At 47.1% G+C, this 23,217-nt stretch overlaps 1 protein-coding gene across 3 annotated transcripts in view; it reads left to right on the forward strand.

Annotated features, from left to right (window-relative positions):
- Positions 1-23,217, forward strand: part of LOC144469397 (extracellular serine/threonine protein CG31145) — a 131,003-nt gene that overhangs the window by 86,853 nt on the left and 20,933 nt on the right. For all 3 annotated transcript variants that reach the window (XM_078179618.1, XM_078179620.1, XM_078179619.1), the window contains exons 5-6: positions 14,417-14,541; positions 19,822-19,897. In XM_078179618.1, the coding sequence (XP_078035744.1) occupies positions 14,417-14,541; positions 19,822-19,897 (201 nt within the window). The remainder of the gene's footprint in view (positions 1-14,416; positions 14,542-19,821; positions 19,898-23,217) is intronic.

Here is a 23,217-nt window from a genome sequence, read left to right on the forward strand (position 1 = left end):
CGCGTCCGAATATGATGGGGACCTTCGGCTATAATTGGTCGCTTCCGTAAACCCCTCCTGCGAACACCTCTCAAAAATTAGGACACTCAGGTATGATTTCTCGGACATGGTCCTGTTGAGCGGTTCAGTGGAACAAAATGCTCGTGTAGCATAAAAACCAGTGTAAATAATTACATTTAACACGTTCGTCGCCCATCGCAAATCGCTCGAACTTCTTATCAGGCCGACATTCTGTAGTCAGGATGAATAGGACAACATTTTATTTGATACATTAAATATAAATTAATGTATAACAAACATGACAATGTATGAATTTTTAGTATTTTTATTTTGTATATTTTACGTTTGCCGTTTACCTTAATCCGTTAAATTCCTGTGCTACAAATGGGATTTTCATAAATTAAATATATAGAATCTTGAATAAGAAGAGCGTCACCCATATTTGGGTGACGGGGCCCCCACAGAAGCATACCTGTCACTCAGATATGGGTGACGCGGCGACGAGCGTGTTAACAGGTCCCGCGCGATCGTTTCGTGCACAAATTCCCAAAGGTCGACTTCCACGGCGAAAAAAGAAGCGATCGCGATTCTTGTGCTTGGGGCCGCGGCACGAGCTCGCATAAATATTCGCGATCCGTTTGTCGGCGGAAGCAAACGATCGCACCATCGGCGACGCAACGAATTAAAGATTCATGGGCGAGAGGGAGGTGGCTGGAAGCCTCGAAAATTCCATTGCACGCGGGCTGTAAACGCGGGGCGCCCTCATCTCGAGGGGCGAATTTCGGTTCGGGGCGGGAGCGCGCGCGCGCGCGCGCGCTCGCGGGAACAACGGGAACTCGGGCTGCATTCGTCGCGCATAAATTTTCCACGGCCGTTGCCGGAATTCGTGGATCACGGAGGTCGCGCGAGCGCGTGCATCCCGGGGAGAATGAGAGAATGAGAGAAGAAGAGGGGGAGAAAGAGAGAGGGAGAGAGAGGGAGAGAGAGAGAGAGAGGGCACGCGCGAAGACGAGCGTGTTTCCCGCTTGTTGAATCGCGCGGCGAACCGCCCCGAAAACAAACAGTCGGCATATTTGCCGCGGTGAATTGCTGATGTCTCGTAAAACACGCGAGCCAGGCGCGCGCGCGCCCTCCGCTCTTTGTCTCCGTTTTATTCGGCCGATAAATCTCGAAGCCGGAACCAGCAACCGCCCTCTCCGATCGCCTCTCTGTATCGCCGCCCCGCGCTAATTTTAACTCGATTAGGCAGCGGGACATCGGCCAGCGGCCCGTCGAGCCGCGTTTCTCGAGGCTCCGTCGCTTAGAACACCACGCTCAACGACTTCCCGTGATTTGTTGGCCCGTGGCCGTGTCCTCAGCTGTTGGACATCGCCGCTTTGATTGCCAACCGACCGTATTTCAATGCCTGCGATTGTTTTATTCCTGTATCGCCCCTACAAATTCGGTCCACATAATCGTCTCCCATCGAACGGCCAATTTCCAAACATATTCGTCGTCGAGCTCGTAACAAAGAGCTACGAGGAATTAATAAAACAACGATTTATCGCATCCGATTTTAAAGATAATAAAAAGCCAAGTTTCACGCTGTTATGAAAAATCAAAATTCGCCGACCTTAATTTAAACAGCGTTTCTACAATTTATTATTGCGTTTTGGCATTTATCGTTGATTCACCTAATCCCAAAAAGCTGCGAGGCTGTCCCGTCGTCTTCGGTTTCATTTATGAAACACGGAGAGCTCAGCGCGTTGCACCGAGCTTTTGTCGCGAGATATAAAACTAGGAGCGCCTCTAAATTATTTTCGAGACAATATCTTTCTGGGGCACAGTTTGGAATTAGCTCTCGGAGCGAGATGCGCCGGGGATGCCTCGTTCGGTATGCAAGACGCGCCGCGCCTTTGAGAAGCCGACACCACGCTCGGAGACTGATTTCGAGAGCTACGGCGGCGGCGGCGGCGGCGGCGTTCACCTGGCCGCGCAATCTGCTCGATTTATAATGTATATCCCATAACCGGCGTGTGCAATCCGCGAGCGCAGTTCTGATCCGGCGGGCGCGCTCGCGCGATCCAAATTATTCACGGCTCGGACAGAGAACCGTTTTTTAAAGTATTTCCGGCTGGTAATTGCTCGGTAATTAACGGAGCCGAACGGTGTCGCCGAACCCTAATTTGCCAAATATTGATTCGTCGAACCCGCTAATTTAACACACCGCCTTCAATTCGTAATTGCACGCGATCTCGCTTACGACCTGTTGAGAGATTGTTTCGTTCCATCCCGGATCAGCGGACGAGATCGAACTCTGTTGCGTTACGAATTCAATAGTTCGCACACATTGCGCATCCCATTGCCATCTCCAGGCAGGACGATGACGGTCTCTGCGCTGTCCAATTAAAGGCACAAAGTTGCGGGACGCGGCCCTTTAATCATTATACTTTTTTCTGATTTTTTCTGAGCTGATGCATTTTCTCGGACATTATTTTTATTCTAATTTACGCGCATCGTGTACTATGAAAAGAGGCCTCAGAATCTCAAGAATTCTTAACCCCTTGGCATACTTTGACTAATTCGTTCTTTTCAGTCAATTCGCCAATCGACCGCAAATGGTTAAACATTTGAATATAACATAGGCACAGGATAAATACAAATTGTTCACATGTCACCAAATATAATCGTTCATTTTTCTATGCCGAAGCAACATTAATCGATTCAATGGAAATGGTTTTGGCCGATTGAAAATAATTTCGGAGAACGGGTATTGATCTTCGACAAACGAGATCTGTGCCTCGAATACCACGAATGTTTCTTTGCGGACTTTTGTTTCGGTGCGCGCGGTAAGGACCCGAAAGCCGAGCCCGAGCCTCTGGTCCAGGATAAAAGAAATCTGTGTAATTGAAGTTGCCGGATGAGTTTGCGGTGGGTTCGCCGCCGCGGGCCTCTGTCTACGTGTTCGAAACCTGTTCGACGACGTGCCGAGGCTATGGCGACCCTATGAATAACAAATGAACGCCACCTCCATCTCGCCCCTCTGTCTTCTCCCCCTCGCACCTTTTTTTTCTCTCTCTGTCTCTCCCTCTTCTTGTCCCAGCCTTTCTTCGTTGACCGGACCGTGCTCCTCCTTGTTCCGCGACGCGAATAAACCACGCTGAAAGATTCAGTGGTAACCGCTTGTCATTAACCAGCCCGGCGCCCTATAACTCCTACGAGAGGATTCGCGCTCCGACATGTTAATTCCCGCTTCGAGAGAGCGCCGATAAACTCGGTTCGCCACGGGAGCAGCAACTTTCGCTAATCCGAAAAATCGCCGTCGTGTTCGGAGAACCTAGTTTCTCCGGGAGGAGCAGTGCTTAGAAAGTAAGGAAAATCGTTGACCAAGCGAGACAGACCTCGTCGCGAGCCGTACCCCTTCCGAAATTTGGCGAACGAGGGAACAAGGCTGACTCGGTGTGTATCTCGCGATTGCAGCAGAAAATGTTGCCCGGAGCAAGTTCGAGCGAGCTACTCGGCCTGCGGGCCGATTAAATCCTGAAACTCTCTCTTAAAGCCCGGACTGCCGAAAGCCTCCAGGACCCGTACCCTTTGGAATCCAGAAATCGGAGATACATATTTCATCGAACTTGTCCGTCCCGACAGGATAGTTCTGCGGCTCTAATTCGCGAACTCGGCAGGAGACGGAGAGAGAGAGAGAGAGGGGGAGGGAGGGAGATCATTCAGAATTCATCGAGCGATCGCGTATCGATACCCGTACATGGAATCGTGGCGGGGGTGAAAGCGGACGTCCGTGGCTCAATCTCGGATCCAGTGCTTTACGATCGGTCGTACATAGGAACTCCGGCTTGAATTCGGGGTCCTGATGGAGTTACAGACGCCGGCGTCTACGAACCGGAGGAGAGAGCAGCAGCAGAAGCCGGCGGAGGATCTGGGACGGGAGGGGAACGTGTTTCGGGGATCGAGATTAGTTGTGCTCGCGCGCGCGTGTGTTTCCGAACTCAATCTACGCCGGAAGATTCGGTTTGCAGTTTCGCGAGCACGCCCGGCTGCCAAATACCCGCGCGCTGCCAAACACATGCACGCGGCGGCAGAGGGAACTCTCTCTCTCTCTCTCTCTCTCTCTCTCTCTCTCTCACACCGCGCGCCGAGTTTCGGCACCCTCGACTTCCGGTCTGCGTCTCCAGCAGCACGCGCGCGGCGTAACCCCTTCTTTCCACGCCCCACCGCCGCCAAAACAGACTAATCAGACAATGCCGTAATCAGAGCAGGGGCTCGTTTGCCTCTGTCGCCTCAAAGGCGTCCGAGTTCCGCCCGCCGTGATTTCATCATTTGATAATGACCGATAGCTGGCCCGAACCTGCTCCTCTCTTCCCTGACTCTCTTTGACAGCTTCATTTCGGTCAGCTGATCGACGGTGAAGTCGATTTTAATCTGAGAGGAAATTAATCGTTCGCCGGAGCTGCTGATAGAATCCGAAAATCTTTTCGAGTCGATCGACTGTTCGATTTTCATCTTGGAGAAAATTTATTATTATTATGATTCTTTATTCACGGGCTAGTAAGAGCCTTTTGTCTTACATAAAGAATTTATTATTATTTACTATTTATTTATTTATAAACGGACTGTAGTGCTTTTTACATGAAATTATACATGAAAAGAAAATGTATCACCGATGTAATAGGAGGTCTCTATTAAATTTCTATTTCTTGTGAATTTATCTTTTGCCAGACAAAAGAGAAAAGTACATATATTCTTCCGACCAAGTCCCTGAAATCTTAGAAGCTGTACGAGTCAATTTTAATTGAAAGGGAACAATTTATTTCGATCGCAGACTTTTCGGAGACCTGAAAATCTTCGTCTTTATTGTAGGATCATCCTTTGTTTTCTCTTGTTTCGATATTCCCGCTTCAAGATAAAGAAAGTGCAATCAAAAGAGGTGATTGTCGGGCAATTTGGCGACAGTGTTCGGCCTCACACCTGCGTCCGCCAAGTTGTCTGGCTCGACGAATCTTTTTCGATTATCAATTTCGTCGGGTAAGTGGATTTTGAGGAGCCGGAGGTGTCTCGGTGCCTCCTTTGAGGCGAGATCGACTTCAAAGAACCCCGAGGAGGTCGCGGATCTCTCGGCACCTTAATTAGGTAACTTGAGAGGCGTCTGAATTAATTGCTTCAAGCCTCTCTCTCTCTCTCTCTCTCTCTCTCTCTCTCTCTCTCTCTCTTGGTATATGGCATACATTATCGACTATACTCCGAGCAGACTAAAAAGTCGTCTCAAGCCGTGCGAAAACAATTACAGAACTTCAGAAAAATCATTATCTTCTCGCCGCGCTTTTAATTAACAGATTGCGGATCTTTATGCAAAAGAGAGATCAGCAAGGAATGGATTTTTTAATCTAAAATCGTGCTGAAACTTCGGACGATGTTTACTTTGCGAAATTTGTTTCTCTACGATAAATTGTGCAGAAAAGGATTAATAGCGGAGCCACGCCGTTATAGTCAAGCCTGTGTTAATTAAAGATCACAGTGATACCTTGAACAGGAAGGGATAATTAATCTCCGGGAAGGGGTAAGATCGATTCTTCCGACGTTTTCGTTGCCGGCGCGGATAGATCTTGAAAGATAAATCCTCCTGGATCACAGGCCAGATCGTTCGCTCTCTCTCTCTCTCTCTCTCTCTCTCTCCTGAACGCGCGCGGGCTCCTCGAACCGGTTGAAAAATCAGTCACGGCGATCACGGGACGATCCTTCGTCATGCTAATCCCAATTGCCCAAGGTCTGTCCCGTCCAGCTTTATAAATAACCGTGGCCGCGGGATAAATATTAACGCGGTTATGATTCAGTGCGATAGTGTCACGCGTTGTCCCGATGCCCGGCAAAATGACCATTGCTCCGCGATGACTAATTTGCACGCGATGCGGCCTGCATTCGTCATCCTCGTCGTCGTCGTCGTCGTCCTGGGACTTCTTTTGTCTCGTCGTCGGCCGTTATCTCGTTTCGGATAATATTTTCCCGACGGCCCGTTCGCGGCGGCATCCTCGGACTGTCAACAAGATCGTTTGTTAACGTCGCGGCGAACACGCGCTTCTGTCGTCGCCGAACTTGACACTTTGTCAGAATCAATATTGAACTGAAAAGCCGACTGGTTTGTTCGCGGCAATCGGCGCATAATTAAACCTAGTTTGTTATCGCCTCGTCCCGACGCTGTCCAAACGAGTATTCGAAACGTCGAATCGCCGTGCTGGTCTACCTTCCGGCGTTGCACTCGCGATGCAGTTTTCTATTATTGTATATAGATAAATGAATGAAATTAAATTAATATCCAAGTTCCTGTTTGCTTGGACGGAAATCAAACTGCTAGAAATATTTTCATTCGACGGCGAACGAGGACGCGAAGAAGAGAAGAGCAACTCGGAAAAGAATACGGCTTTGATTTCCGTTTCGGATTCCAACGGCGGCGATACCGGACAACTTTCGCCGTTGTACAGACTCGGAGGGTTTTCTCCGCAGGTTTTGATTCTAATAAAATTCTCGGCGGCAGGTATAACAACGGTGTTCGGACGTCTGTTCTATAAATTTTCCAGGAATTTTCATAACAAGTACCAGGCGGCCCGGCGTTTTGCGATCGTAAAAGTTGTTTTTCCGGGAAAACTTTATCAGCCATCACGGTCGAACACGCCGACGGCGTCGGCCTCGCGCGGGGCGATCTATTAAAATTAATCAGCGGACTAATTGCCACCTTAATCATACTCTCGTTCTAGTCCCGGGGCCCGCGATTATTCCGGCCGCGACGCGCAATATGTTTTCCGGCCGGGCGACTTTACGAGCTATGTAAATTGTTTTCAGCAAGTTTCAAGAACGCGACACCCAGCGAGAGAATTCAATTCGAATAGCCAGCCCTCGCGCTTAACCCTTTCACTGCAGCAGTGTCGTCCGCCGAGTTATTAATAACAGGTTATTGTTATTATGCCGACTATATACGGCACCCGTAACGAAAGGGTTAAACGTGCTCGGCCAACTCGGCCAACTCGTCCGACCAGCGCTGACCGATTCCACACTTACCGTGATTCTTGAGCGGCGAAAAGGTTCGAGTCCTCTGGAAAATCTTAACGTGCCACGATTTTATTTCGCAATTTTTAATCCCGCAAATTTCGTAGCGGCCGGGAACATTTGTTACGGGACCGCGGACTTTACGACCAATGCAATCCGACGGTGGAATCACTGTCGAGCGGTAAAACTAATTAGCTGGTATTTCTTTGTAACAAGAGCGCCGCGTTCATCGAGACATTGCAGAATTTTTATTCGAAAATTCAGCCGAGCAAAACGGACGATAAAATATGGATGGACAGCAAAATGGACAATGGTTAAATATAAAGCAGGCGGACCAATTATGCGGTGTTCAGTTTCTTTGGCAATTTTTAGCCGACCGTAATTTTTCGAAATCGAAGTCGGTTTCAACAGCGAGAGGCGGAACACGAGCGTCGACGTCCGGTTGCGAAAAAAGTGAAAATTCACGGATCCTTTCCGCAAAGGATCATCAGTCTGGCCTGTCCGCCGTACCTCGGGGATCGTAGAAACATCCTGTATTTATCGGAGGAAATTCGTTCGTGGAAGAAAAAGGTAGGAAACAAGGGAACGCGGAGAGAGCGTCGTTACGTTCGAACAACAAGCACCGGTAATTACTTACTCCAATAAAAATACAGGCTATCGTTAAGAAGTTTTCCAGGGCAGCGGAGGGAGACCGAGGGCATCCGGGAAGTTTCCCAATTCCCGGAGCCGTCGAAACGCCGAGATCCCGTCTCGTGGTTTCTGGCTCTCGAGCTTGTCGCGGTAACACCCGCCGGAAATTCCGTGTTTTTGACAATTTTACGGAACGAGGCGGACGCGCGCGAGCAATTTCGTAAGACCGAATTAGGCGGCCAGCTCGAAGACGTAGAGAAACGCGGATCTGGTCGACTTCTCGCGGTGATCAAGAGCGTTGAATGGAATTTACGGGACGGTGTGTCCGGCAACGGGCGACAGCTGATAAACACAATGTACAGGCGTGCAAGAAGCTGCAGAGCGGCGTGCTATAATTGAAATTCATCCCGTGACCAGGCTCGCCCCGCGCCCCGCGCCCCGCGCACCGCCGTCTCGTCTCGTCTCGTCTCGTCTCGTCTCGTCTCGTCTCGTCCTCTCAATGCCCCGTCACCGTGTCGGATATCCGACACGACGTGTTTCCAATAAAGCGCGCACTTTTTTCGCTAAATAAATCACTCGGCTAGTTAGCAGAAACTTCTGGCTCCGACCGGGGACATTCCGCGCTCCTGGTCCCTTCCAAAGCCATTTTCAAACTGCACAATGCCGCCCTTATCCCTTATCCCGTGGCCCGGAACTGCGCCCCTTCGATTTCGAAACGGAGAAAAAACGAACGAACGTTTCAAGCTTTCGAATCCATTCCATTTAGATTTTCAAGAGTCCTCGTTCATTTCATACACTGTTTAAGTTTATAATAACAATCCAGAAAATTCCAGATGAATTAAATCTTTCGTAAGCTTGTGAAGCATCGAAAAATTTCAAATTTTGAAAAATGGCTCGGACTATCAAGGAGCTTGGCCACCCCTGCTATATAAATTAAATCTTGTCATCGTTGCGAAGCGTTCAATCTTTTGTAAGCTTTCGAGCTTCTTTATTAATTTATTACAATTGATTATATTAATTCGGTTCTTGAGCAGTTTCGGACAATTACGGTGAGAACGTAGACGTCGAATTGGTCTTCTTAATACTCGATTAGCCGTTGAGGGTAGTTAGGGGAAGATCGGAAGCCTGTTTACGAAATAGACGGGGCTCGATAAGGGTCGCGGGCTGCAGCGAAATCCGCGGTACCGCGAGGATAAACAGGAAAGTTAATTAATACGGCCGAGAGTGTGTACGCGAGCGCGCGCGCGCGCCCGCGCGTCCGTGCCGTGTCCGTGTGCCAGATGGGCAGGGGAGTGCCCGATTCCGTGTCGAATCGTTTTAATAAAATGACAGTGGGACAGGGGGGCCGGTTACACGGGAACGGGCGCGCACGTCCACAGGCAAGACGTAATCAGTCAGTGTACATGAAAGCGTGACCTAAGCCTTCGTTACTGCACGTGCATGCGCCATGAAATTGCATTAGTGATCACTGCATATTGAGGCAGACTGTGTGCATTCTGACCTGTGCACACAGGGACGCGCGACCGGGTACACGTACGCGGAGCAACCCGTGTACACTCGCGCGAATTGTATGAAACCCCAACTAGATATACACGGTGTGTCTACTTTAACGATCTCATCAATCGCCGGACCCGGCCAATATATGCGGAGAGCCTCTCCCTCCCCCTCTCTCTCTCTCTCTCTCTCTTGCATACACGTACCCTCTCTGTATCTCGATCAGTGGAATCGCGTCCCCTATCGATTCACAATGCTGCTACACTCTTGAAGATACCGAGACTCTCTCGGTTACCGGATATTAAGATCGAAGATAAGCCACAGTCTCCAGCAAACTGTTTTCCCCGTTGCTCGCCGGCACGGAAAAATCGAAAGCAAATCTGTTCGAGAACGTTTCGCGGCTATCGACTACGTTTTACTTACCGCGAGATCGTTTCTTACTGTCGGACGATCAACCCCATTCTCTCTCGTAAAGTCCAGCGATTTGGTCCCAGCGACGCGTTGCTACGAGCAGAATAAATTCGGGGACAACAACGTACTATAACATTAGGAAACGAAAGGAAGGGGAGATAAACCTCGGCCCTTCCAAAAAATTAGAATTGCTACGAATTTGCGTATTATTGCAAAGGAAGGGAGCAGTCATCGATAACTTCCCCACCTGTCAGGTACAACGACGACGCGGTTCTCGGATTTTTTTCAAAGCATATCCTCGAGGTACGATTTCGACCTCTCTTCGCGATCCACCTCGGGGGTCACTCTAATGGCGATTCATTATTCATTCGGAGCGCAATAAAACCGCGACGAAAAATCGTACATCGACTTTTAAGAGGTCGTTGCAAAGACCAGGCTACCGCCTTTAATCTCGCAGCGCTTTTAATTATTAAATATACCCTTATTTATCTCTGAGAAGTCAAGCTCTTTCCACGGTAAAACCCAGCGCGGTGGAACTTTATTCGACGAAGTCAGCTGCTCTTGAATAGGATTTTTATAAATTCGAAGTCTTGGGCCTTTATATCGCTTGCGATTTTTAACTGGTTCGTGTGCCAAGGGATTTATACCCTTTCATAAATAAATGAATAAATTATGATGATGATGATGATGATAATGTAGTAACAATATATTTTATTAATTACTACAAATTGGGATTAAATAGAAATTAAATCCCAAATTTCCACAAATCCCAGATGTGGGCATGTGGGCCCCATCGGTACGCGCAACTCGGGGCAGGTCAACGCCGCTTTACTTTTTACGACTATACAACTAATGTCCTTAAAACTACTCTTAAAATTATCTGTCGGGTACCGAAATATTCCCGATATCACAATAATAATAATAATAATAATAATAATAATAACGATAATAATAATAATAATAGATGGGAAAGATGTGTACAGGACGCGGAAGTACGAAGCCGGCGAATGATCCCAGCGAACTGTGTCGGTTTGGGGCAGACGGGGATGCAAAAATAAGTTGAGCGTATCCCGGGAGTTAATCCTGCTAACGAACCCCGTATTCCTGATACCCGATATCGAAAATGCGGAGCGTGTCCCCGCAGTATGATTCCGATCTGACGCGCGAGACTCTTAGTCGAATCGTATTATAAATTAAGACGGCGTCTAGACGCGGTAGTCGCGTCCTGGAGATAATTGGAAGCGGAATCCGTGGAAGCAAGTCCCGTTTGCCCTCGCAACGCCCGACGACGACGACTAAGACAATCCGTTCGGATGTCGCGCGGGCGCGCTTCTACCGGAAATTAGCTCGCCGCGCGCGCCGGCTGAAGCACAGCCGACTTTGACTTGTTCCCGGTGTTTTTAATCGTGATCTGTGAACCAGAGTTAGGACATGAGAGAGAGAGAGAGAGAGAGAGGGGGGGGGGGAGACAAAATGAGGGAGAAGAGACAGAGAGAAGAGCAAGAGGACCGCGAGACACGCGGTCGGATCGGCATAAGCCTCGCTTTTAACGAGCCCCCGAAATGAAAAGGACAAGCGCACCGAGGCGCGGCTGTATTTTCCGCTAATGCGTTAATCCGTGGATGCGGGGGGGAGCGAACGGGCGGGGCGGTCCGCTAATTTCTACCGGCGCGGGGCGCGTCGGATTTATTGGCCAACCTCCGGCGCGCGGCCGGTCGTTGTCCGGCATCGGGATCCGCGAATGAATAGTCGGAATTTCAAAGGATCCCCGGGTCCTTCCGTTAACCCTCTTCCCGATGCTCACCGTGTCCACGGGGACAGGTTTTTTTGTTCGATACGCGGCCGGACAATCGTGGCCGTTCTGTTTCCTGCTTGCTGCGCCGTTTAATTAAGGGCGCCATGCCCGTCGGCTTACAAAAAAAATTAAATCTCGTTCTCTCACAAGTCTCTCTCGGCTGAGAACTGTCAACTTGGAAGTTTCGCTCCGAGACACTTTGTTTCCAGAGGCTCGATCTGAAACTCGTAAGCGTTGCTTTCTTTTCTCTCTCTCTCTCTCTCTCTCTCTCTCTCTCTCTTTATCTTCCTAGCTCGCTCTCTTTCTCTGTAAAATAGTTGCAGATTTACCCGAGCTGCGTTAATTGGAGGCGGCTCGTCGATAAGCCGGTCTCTGGTTTCGGTGTCCCGACGATCCCGGATACAGGTTCCGCGTCCGACAATCCGGATACGTTGGCAGACTGGCGGCGGCGGCCAGTCCGCGGACCGCCGCGTGTGCATACACATTAAACGCATCTATGCGGAACGGAGACGCACGCATGGATTAGGCGGAACAACGTGCACCGAGATTTCGAGCGGAGGTAAAAACGGGGAACTGGAGCGGAGGCCGGCGGCCGACTTCGAAGATGATGATCCGGCTCGGTGATCGTGCCGGCGATCATCCGGCCGAGTGTTGTCCTTAAATCGGTCGCGCGAATTAATGCTCGTTGTTCCCCGCGGCTCGGGTATATTCGTCGATCGAGGATTCTTTTTAAAACGCTCCGGCGGATTCGTACAATGCGTGCGCGCGCCAGGACACTTAGATCGGAAGCGCACTCTTCGGAGAATACGTCTCGGGTACAAAATATTGGTAATTAACCCCTTGCCGTACCATTTTCTTTATAGTTGCAACGATTAGGAGTTTTTCGATTGTAATATTTTCTGAGAAGAAGAAAGACAATTTAGATTTATCGCGTGTCTACAGTCGCTTCGTAATTATTTATGAAATAAATATTTAATTCGACGATATTCTGATAGTCAAACGTTCTATTATCTAATCAATGTGTCATTTAGATAAATTATCACTTAATTTAGTAATCTTTAGATGATAGAACGGTTTGGTTATCAGGATAATACAATATTAAACCTTCCGATAAGAGAGGCTCTATTGTATTAGGAAGGCATAGCGGCAATGTTCGAGTATCGAGAATTAAGGGATGAATTATGTCGAGGGTAAACCGATAAATTCATTATCTCGCTTACACGATGTATCTCCAATTTACGGAATTGCAATTAGAAGCTCCGTTTCTATGAAAAATTTAGGACACCGATAAATTCATCGCCTCGTCTATACATTGCGATTTGAAAGTTCTCTTCAGTGAAGAATTTGGGAGATTGATCAAACAATTTCGGGGATGGAATTTTTCGAGAGACGAGTATCTTAGCCGGCGCATAATATCCGAGGAAACAGCGCGGTGTCTCCCGGAAGTTCATCATCCCCTTCGTCCGTCGAATCTCGAGATAATTCACGAAGGTTTAACGCGGCGTCGTCGTCGTCGTCGTCGAGTGGTTAGTATGCAAGCCGCAGGGGGTGGCTCGGCCATCGTGTCTGGCTTGCTTTCCCACGGAAAAAAAAAACCGAGAAGACCGAAGGTGAAGATTTTCTGCTGAACCGGTGGCTCTCTCCGGGCCACCAGCCGTGTAACAAGCTCTCTTTCTCTCTGTCTTCCATCCCCTCTCTTCTCCGCCCGCTGTGTCTCTCTTTTCTCTACCGTCTATTCTTTCTTCTCCGCGCTTCCTCTTTCGATTCCACTTCGCGGACGGCGCGGTGGGTCGTATGCAAATTGCACGAACGAATCCAGGGGGCCGTGAAGAAAGAGCTTCTAAAGCGGCCGCGCGCACAAACTTCTCGCGGATTTCTCTGTTCGCGCGAGATCCACTGCGATATTGTTCGAAAGCTTCCTCCCGTTGTGTGCCGTTGCTTGTATCGGAACAGCCTCTCGACTCCGCGGCGTCCTACGATTATTTATTTGATAACTCCATCGCTGTTTATCATCTTGCGCTATATAACAAGTCGGGCAAAGGTTCCACGCAAGCTCTGCTAAATTAATAAATTATAAATTTCTTTCAAATCGAAATTAATAAATTGAATTCTTTTGTTATCAAAGCCTAGAAACAGCAGCGAATAAAGAAAATACAGGAAACAAAAATTATCCGGTGCTATTAAGAGAAATATTGAGAACAAGTTAATGCTGATCAATGCAACGCGAGAAGGAGTCACAGTGTAAGGGGTTAAACACGTTCTACCAACCCCCGTCGGGATCCGTTCTCTGCGGACGAGCTTGCCGTGGCTTCTTCTAAGCTGAAATCGTCGAACCGTAGAACTCGGTAGTTTAATCCGGGGATAAACGGCTCCTCCTGTGTTTGTGTATGGAAACTGGGTTGATTTACCTCTCTGCAAAGTTTAGCAATTATTTGCTTCATAATCTCTCCGCCATCGGAAATATTTCGCAATACGTTCTTTGCGAACGAGTGGGAGCAAAGAGGACAACATTTTTAATCGCGAATCGATCGAGAAAGATGACGCAAAGACATAGCGGCGGTCCGAATAGCGGCGAACCAACGTACGAATAACTGATAAGAAAATGTTCGAGGCTGGGATCTACATTTTCGTGAACGCGTGTCACGCGTACGGTAAACCCTTGCAGCCGGAGATAAGCCGGGGCCATCCCGTAATGGTATTCACGTGCCGCCATGGGAAACTCCCTCGTTCGCCATAGGATAGGCTATCAGACGGCCGGGAGAACCTTTGGACAGGACGCGGAACGAGGGACCAGACTCGTGACTGCATTCCATGCATTTTAAAAGGCCACGAATTACGTTTCCTGAATCATCGCGCTCTCGCTCGCATAAGAACGCGACGCGTCCTCCGAATCGAATGCCTTCCGGGCAAACAAGCTCATCCATGAATTTTCACTTTCGTTACTCTTCTCGCTTTAATCTCGCCGCCGCCGCCGCCGTCGCCGCCGCCGCCGTCGACGCAATCAACGGCGGATCTCTTAATAAAAACTAATTAATTCGCTCGTTTCTGTTCCAGGAAGAACAGCTCCACCCTCGAGAGGTTCCACTTGCAGATCTCCAGGACGGAACTGTACCCGGTGGACTCAAAGTACGTCGATCCGCTGCTCAGGGAGATCGCAACCAGGCCTATTGTCCACGTTGGTGAGTCCTCTCATTATTCGCCTAATTACATTCTTAGAACCTCCAATAGAAATTCATTAAAACGTTCCTTCTAAAAATTTACTTAACCCCTTGCACTATGACTCCTTTCACGTTGCATTCATTAGCGCTTATTTGTCCTTAAACCATTTGCATCCAAGCGCGGATGAATCCGCGAGCCGCGACTATCTTCTATCACCGAGCGCGCGGAATATTCCGCGAGCCGTGCATACGATCGTCCTCGCGCGGTGATACGAGTCAGTCGTCGGTTGAACGTCGCCGATGTTTCAACGCGGCAGGTGAAATAGAGCGATGATGCAAATGGATTAATATTTTCCTTAATGGGACCAGGTAATTTTTGTTACTTGTATCGTCTTTATTTCTTTCCTTTTCCAGACTTTGGGCATAGAAAAATACAATTTGATCTCGATTTCGAGGAAATTAATAATTTATTAATTTAGTAGTTATTATAGTGCAAGGGGGGTTAATATTTATGTATCAACCTGGAAAAGGTCTCTGTGTCACAATAGTATGAAAATACGTCGCGCAAGTAGCATATCGAATATAGGGGTAAATGAAATAGATGATACGATAGGAGAGAAAATACGTTAGAAGAGGAAATGCAAATATTAGAAGAAAAAAAAAATAGATAAATAAAGAGAAAGGTTTTTCGTACGAGGAATAGATTGTTTATCGAGGTATTTGCGAAACGATCGAGTCGTTGGACCACCGTGCTCAGTGGAATCGGATGCCACTGGTCAGACGTCCTATCTCCGGAGCGACGTACAACAATCGAAATTCTTGGCCGGTCGATATCGATCTCTCGTTGCCCGGCGGGGGCTATCGCAACGATCCTGGGACCCCGTTGTAATATAAATTTCGCGAGCGGACAGTGCACGCAAATCGTGCCGGGAATTTTTCCCGGGGCGAAATAATGGATGGTAAGCCGTGGACGCCCGTACGTAGACCTTTATTAAATTTCCTCGCAACGAATCGACTTTTCTCGGACGGAGGATCCTCCGCTTGCGTCCGCGAAGACGGTGGTTTCTCGCGGAACAATTAACTCGCCGGTTTCGAAAAAATATATTCGTGCGCGAGTGCAGAGCAAACGAACGCGCGCGCGCGCGCCGTCGTCTTTTAAGTAATTAAGAAACAAAAACATCGCTCGAAGCTTCGATATTAAGTGGCCGGGGAAGACCGTGGGGAAAGGGGGGGACGGAAAGAGGATGAAAGTTAAAGCTCCTTTACGATCTGAATTCGCGGAAACTTCGGGATTCGGAAAATCTGCAGTTCCACGCGGGTCCGGTTATGAAATTCTCCGCTTTGTTCCCGGGACCCCCCGCCCATCAATTAATTTCCCGTTTGATCGATCAATTAGCTCTCGCCGGAACTTCGAACGTCGCGCGGAAAATTGTCCTGTTGGACATTGTTGCGGGGAGATTCCTCTTATCTCCCCGATGCCAGACCACGCGAATGAAATTTCGCGAGACAACAACGATGACGTCGACGATTATTTCGATGATCGGTGATTTTTCGCGATTTACCGTGGAGCGACGCGGAATCGCGGCAGGGTTCCCAGCGGATTCGACAAAACGAGACGCGCGTTGACATGAAATTAATCCGTAAAGTCCGGAGCAACGATCTTCTCTCTTGTTCGAATGAATTTTCTCTACGGCTCATGAGGCCGGTCAATTAACCGGTGTTATTGTGACCGTGGCTTTGTGCTTAGTAATTGCTGGGACGCGGTTCATTGACTAACAATGTCGATCGGTGGGGAAGAGGCGAAAACAGATAGCGGTCTCGAAGCGGAACGTTTTAAAATTAGAGCTGGCACGGCGTTTGCACGCGCAATTTCCGGCTCGATCGTCGCGCCGACTTCTCGCTCGATTATTTATATTCGTCGTGCACACACGCGTCTCTCTCTCTCTCTCTCTCTCTCTCTCTCTCTCTCTCTCTCTCGGTTCTTTTTATCCGAATGTCGTGCCGAAACGATCTCGCGGTTGCGAACAGATAAGGCGGGGTTCGCTCCCGACTATTAATTATTATAGTACTATCCGGCCAGAGCCTTCGTCCAACAGCGCCGGTATTATTATATCTCGTCTGCGAAACGATCCTGGATGCTTCAATTGTCGCGAATTCTATGGAATTATCTGGCCGTTATGGTCGCGCCGGAATTTTTCGTCGTTCCGCGACGATTGCACGAGGTTTTCGGCTTTTGCTGTGCTTTTGTTCAAGCCTTTCCATTTTAGATTCAGTTGATTCAATATTTGATAATTATTTATATAATATGTTTTATGTCAGATGTTGGGATTATCGAAGTAATTAAACCAAATTTGTTTCTCTGTAAATAAGAGATTTATATTATATACAGAAATTACAAGTTACCTGTAAATAAGAGAAACGACAATTAAGGTGAATTATTCGTCTCTCTTTCACAGCTCTGCTTTTATCCACTACTTTTGGTTATAACGATTAATTAATTAATTTTATGTAGTCTTTTCTTCTATCTATCTATCTCTCTATCTGTCTCTACGTGGCAATCGATTAATTTATTACCCGCTAATTTTCAAGGGAGTATATTCTCTTTACATATATATTAAATTAAACACTTCAAAGTAAATATAAAATCATCGAAATACAGATGTATATTTTTTACTAACTTCTTTATCATATTCGGCTCTAGAAATTAAAATGGAAATTGGTAGCTTCTGAATGACTATATTATCGACACGAGAGCGTCCTAGAATTTACGTAAATTCCTTTTGGTATTTTTAAAAGGTGGTGGATCGCGAAACTATAATCACAACCATATTAGCAATTCAATGATCTGGACTCTCGCATTTGTTTCAAAAATCTAAATAAGAAACACAGTCAAACCAATAATTTAGAATATCGCATAGAAGACAAAATAGCGTAATTTTTGCCTGTCCGAGGCCTGACATGAGTGAAAGTTTCGGGGAAATCGATGGACGCCGAGGGATTCGCGTAATTTCGATCGCGCTCCCCGATGATAGTTTGTTAAACAAATCGCGCGCGGCAAGGGAACGAAGTTAAATCAGCGCCAAGGAGTCCCCACGGTCGCCTTGGGATCCAATTATTAAGCAGTATCGGGCTGCCGTAGGAAATTAGATCGTCGATCAAAAGGGAGGGTGGGACAAAGACGCCGCCCGGGCATCTCGGTGACAAAGCGGGTCGATCCAAGTTGCTAAACAATAATTAAATTGCGCGGCGAGGAGAGAGAGAGAGAGAGAGAGAGAGAGAGAGAGAGAGAGAGGAGAGGCTGCCGGCATTCGATACTCCGAAGCTGATTTCGATACGTAATCACGATCCACGAAATTAGACGTTTAATCAGAGCGGAATCTCGACGACGCGGCGACGCGAGGCGGGAAAAACTTTCCCGGAATTCAATTCGGGTTGGAACAGAAATTTTTGTTTGTCCAATCCCGCTGCTGATTCGCCATTCTGTATATTTCCCTTCGTCAAGTCGCCTCGTTTGCTCCGCTTAAGAAAATTACGCTAACTTGTTCGCAAAGCCCCCCCCCCCCCCCCCCGGGGGTCAACTTTCCAGCCTTTATTTCTGTCTTTTCTGTTCGAGAGTTTCTCATCGAACTATATCAATTTCTGTTAACAAACCGGTGGATCTTTACCACTGGAGAATATCAGAACTTTCTCATCCGTTTTTCCGATATTTCCCTGGCCTTTCTCCATCCACCGCGACCTTCGAACTTTCATCGAGTTCAAGGTGAACTCTCGAACAGCCTACGGTCTCTCTCGGTTTCCGACTAAAAATAAATAGAAACAATCGCGACGCGAAATTGATATCGTCCGCGCTACTGGTTGGTTGCGCAACGCGCCACCGTTCGCTGTCTCGCGTTTAATTGTCGGCTTGCGTCATCGCCGACCCGATTCCGATGACGATCATCGCCGAGCTGCTTCGGAATCAACGACGATCTCGTAAAAATTGCTTCCCGCAACGACAATTAATTACCTCGATTGATCTCCTTTGTTTCGTCGAGCAATCACGTTCGCGGAAACATATTGTTATATTTTATTCGCAAGAGAAAAAAAAAAGTATGAGGAACTGGCGTCCAGTCGCGAAGCAATTTCCGCGTCGTCGATCAGCAAGATTGGCGGAAGAATCGCGGCCGCCGCCGCCGCCTCTGTGTACGCTGGACACGGCCGGTCAAAGCGTTAATGCGGTACGGTCGCGTAAGTAGTTCGAGTCAATGACTTGCGCGACGCGACAGCACGTCGACGATTAATTGCCGCGCGTGATAAATCGACCGCGGGCGACCTGCGCGGCTGGTACCTAAATTAGGCATACATCATTTCTGAAATTGACACAGTGAACGACCGATCGATACGCCTCCGTGCATCTCTGCCAAGAATTTCTCCAAGCCGCGAAAAAATCGTTACCACGGCCGACGAACCCAGCTGGAACGTCAACCAGATATTCTGTAATTTATTTTAGAATATATTATAATTTATTATGGAATATATTGTAATTTATTGTGCTTTCATAACTATAATTTATTATGAAATATATTATAATTTATTATGCTTTTATAGCTATAATTTATTATGTTTTTATAACTATAATTTATTACTGAATATATTATTATTCATTATGCTTTTATAACTATAATTTATTACGGAATATATTATAATTTATTATACTTTTATAACTATAATTTATTATGAAATATATTAGAATTTATTGTGCTTTTATAACTATAATTTATTATACTTTAATAACTATAATTTCAACATAAAATTCGTATCAATACTGTGCCATTTCTAATCATTAATACAACTCAATTTTAACCCTAATTGAAAGCAAATTGGCAAGTCAACGTTCGAGGAAGAACTTTCGTCCTCGCAGCACTTTGAATAATTTTTCGCAGGATCGTCAGAAAGCGCCATTATCGGACCGAATGAATTAGAAATACTTTCGACGGTAACGTCGAAGCGATTCGATAGCGATAAGAGTAGCAGCCCGTTCGGAATCGGTGCCCGACGAATGCACTCTGCTGATTATTGCTTGATATCCGCTCTCGCAGGTCGAGCGCAATTAGGCGGGGTTTAATCGTTGCGGGGCCAATCGAATCGAAAATAAACGATCGTTCCGGTGAAATCGAGCCGGAAAACTACTCCTAAGCAATTTGCGTGTTCCGCAACCCCGGAGCGGATAATCGTCAGCCTTCTTTTTCCACTTCTCCCAAGCCCCCGAATAAACAATCTCTGGTTTTTACTCGAGGTTCCTTTTTCGCTTTTTGTTCGCAGTCCAGAAGGAGGGCGGCACGCAGCTCAAGCTCGAGATCAACTATTCGTACATGCAGGCGCTCTTCAAGCCTATGAGGTGAGTGCATCTCCGTTTCCTACCCGCGAACCCTTTCGCTTTGATGTTTTAGAGTCGCGTACATCCGCCGCGAAGGATTCGTTCGATTGCAACGTTGTCAACGCTTTTCTGTAAAATCGTCTCTGTTTAATCTCTTCAAGGATGCATTTTTTAGTAGGAAGAAAAATCTTTATTTTTCACTTCATTTGATTTGATTTGATTTGATTTAGTGAATTTACTCGCGTCATCGCACTTGGAATAGCCGTAATTTTAAGTACGATTCGTGACAGTATTTTTGAAGAGATTAAAGATATTCAAAAATTTTAACAAACAAGTTATATCAAGTCCCCTTGATTATTAATCCTTAGTGGACGATTTATTATTTTAATTTCGCCTCTCGTCCTCAAAGGGTGAACCGTGAATTTGTATATTTATAAAAAAAATTATTGAATCAAATTAAAAGCAATCTTACAATAATTATTTTCCACGACAATCCTGTCGAGATTATCCCTCCACGCGTTATCACTTTCCGTTAACATTTTACATAAAATTGTGTTAGCGTCGAAAAACATTTGCAAGGGACTCGTGGACCGTCGTTTGCCCACGGGATCTCACAGTTTTTGTTTGCGCGCGAGACGAGAATCCCCGAAGCGGCCTGGCATTCTTTCGGTAAAGTTCGAGTACATCACACGCCGGTTAACCGAAGGAGTTGCGGGAGAGAGTTGCTCTCGAAAACCCGGCGCTTATCTCTGGCGAGCGCGTGAGAGCTATAAGTAACATTCGGCTACGGCGAATGCACTACTTAGCGTTACAAATGAACGCGCAAAACTTTCGCGGATGAAGATAAGAGGGGGGAAAGTTTCGCGCCTTGGGGACCCGGGTTTACCGCAGATTATTTTGACGGTAATCGAATCCGCGGGACTTGCCGCTTCCCCGAAGTCTCGAGGCCGATAAAATCGCGGGAGCATCTCGTTGTTGGACACGTTCGTTCGTGGGGATTAACAATTTATTTAATCGGCGAACTTCCGCGAACACGTTCCGCCGACTCGATCCCCCCGCTGCGTACGGTCCCCCCTCGGCTGGGCCATCGTCGTCGAGAACAAGACCCTTTTTCACGGACAAATTTCATCTATGTTGCTTCTCGCATAGTTCTTGCTAATTGCACGATACTTCCTATATTTTTTATCAATATTTGTTTCGTCGCAGTTCGCTAAGGTTCGTAACAATAAGAAGTGTTTCTAACTGGTAATTATATTGTTCGTAACAGATGCGTAGAATTGGTGAAAAATTAAATGCGGTGGAGATAGATTTAATAGCAGAAAGAATAAAAACTAGAAGAGAGAAGGAAAAGGAATTAAAAGGAAATTGAAAGAGGAGCGAAATGCGGGGGATAAAAGAAAAGATGAAAGAACGGCGCGAGAGAAATTTGTTGGAATAAAATAGAACTACTTTTACGTTAATTTATTACATTATTATTTTCCAAGACTGTAGAGTAAAATACAAGAATGCGAAATGTTTTAAAAATTATGCTAAAATAGTGAAAATAGTTATTTTATTATTTTCGCAATGTGACGATTCTTTCGTCACTTTGTTACTCTATTGGAAATTAAATATCGGACTTAGAGTTGTCGACTAGTCTATTAAAATTAGTACTTTCCTTCTGTGTAAATTTTCTTATCAGATTATTTCCGTCGAAATTTCTACAAATCCTCAGGAACATTCCCGCTTCCTGAGCTAGTTATCTTTACGCAGAATAGCATCAGCTAATCGCAGTTTTGAAAAACATGGCTCCGCGTTCACAGCGGAGATATCTGGCAGCTGTCTCCCCGGGAGTCATCTCAATTTTCGCGGGAAGTTTCTCGACCTCGTAGCCTCGAAGTCCCACGGGATCGACGTGTAGACTCGGTATCGAAGATTTGCCGCGAGATTAACGCCGAGTATTTCCGTCGATGCAATTGCTCGATAAAGTTCCTCCTAAAAATCTATTAAATAAAATTCAATTAAAAAGTCGCCGTCCAATCGAACGAATTGATTTTAATCTCTGCCACTGTTTTCTACGGTCGAGCTAAACCGATCGCTCCTAATTCCCGTTAGCTCGAGTAAACTGCAACCAATTTCTGCATCCCAGCGTTTATGGTAGCTGAAACAACTGCCACCAAGTTGCACAACTATTCTCTTCGTGCGAACGAAATTGCTAACAACTTCGACCGTTGTTTTCTTCGTCCGTGACAATCGCAACCAATTTCCAAATTCCATAATGTTATATTTCCGGCAAATTAATTGCGACCGCAAGGACCGTCGCTAGATTCAAAAAAAAGAAAAGGATTGGGTGCTCGAAAAGGAGACAAGAGCGTCTCGTCCTCGAGCACGTTCAGTTCGGTTAACGTCGTCGAACATCTCGGTGGCTAACACCGAAGAAGCGACGCATCCGAGAAGTCACGATCGACCAACCCTCGCGAAAGTGTTTCTGGGTCTGAGACAATGGGAGGATGTGACGTATCGCGTTTTTCTGAACGGAGAAAGCGAAAGAATGCGGGACGGGGACAAAGAGAGGGAGAGCGACAGAGAGAGAGAGAGAGAGAGAGAGAGAGAGAGAGAGGGAGGGAGAGAGCACGGGCGATGATAATTGAGTAGAAGAGGCAAGGACAGTTCGAGTGGCTCTCTCTCACGGCACGAGGCACTTGGGCCTCCACTTATGTAATTGTGCTCGTAATCCCATCCCACGTAACTTCGTCAGCCGGTGCACGATGCACCGTGCACCGGCCCGCAGCATGCACCGTGCACACACACGCGCTGCACACAGCGCGGCCAGAAAAACCGCAGAGCACAGCCGCGCGTGTGACGCCTCTCGAGGCTCGGGTGCGCGCGCGCGACCGAGCCAAGGAAAAAAAGGAGAGGAAACCCGGGGGGAAAACACGCGACGATAATCCCGTAATTTCGCACGGTGGCTAATAGTTTTTCCCCCGATTAAACCTCGTTACTTGCTCGGTCCAGTCTCGATCCACCGCTCGCTTTCCTTTGCCCGTTAATCTATCATTTTTGTGGGTCACTTTTTCGATTCTGTCGCGGAACGACGAATTCTTCGTCGAGCTACGTACGGAAACCCGCTAATTAGATTGTCGTCGACGCGAGGTCTGCAGTGCTCTTTGACGAACGAATTACGCGAATTACGCCGCGCACACAAAGATTTTGTTTGCTTCGCAGCGAAGACGATACTAAAATTTAAAACGGTCACGTTAAAGAAATTAATTCTTTCCGTGCTGCATGCGCTGCTTCGTAATCATCTTTTAAGCTGTCAAAGGGGAGGAAGATAATGATGAAAACAATTTCTGCTGCAAAGG

Source organism: Augochlora pura, chromosome 4 (genome assembly GCF_028453695.1).
Source record: "Augochlora pura isolate Apur16 chromosome 4, APUR_v2.2.1, whole genome shotgun sequence".
NCBI classification, from domain to species: Eukaryota; Metazoa; Arthropoda; class Insecta; order Hymenoptera; family Halictidae; genus Augochlora; species Augochlora pura.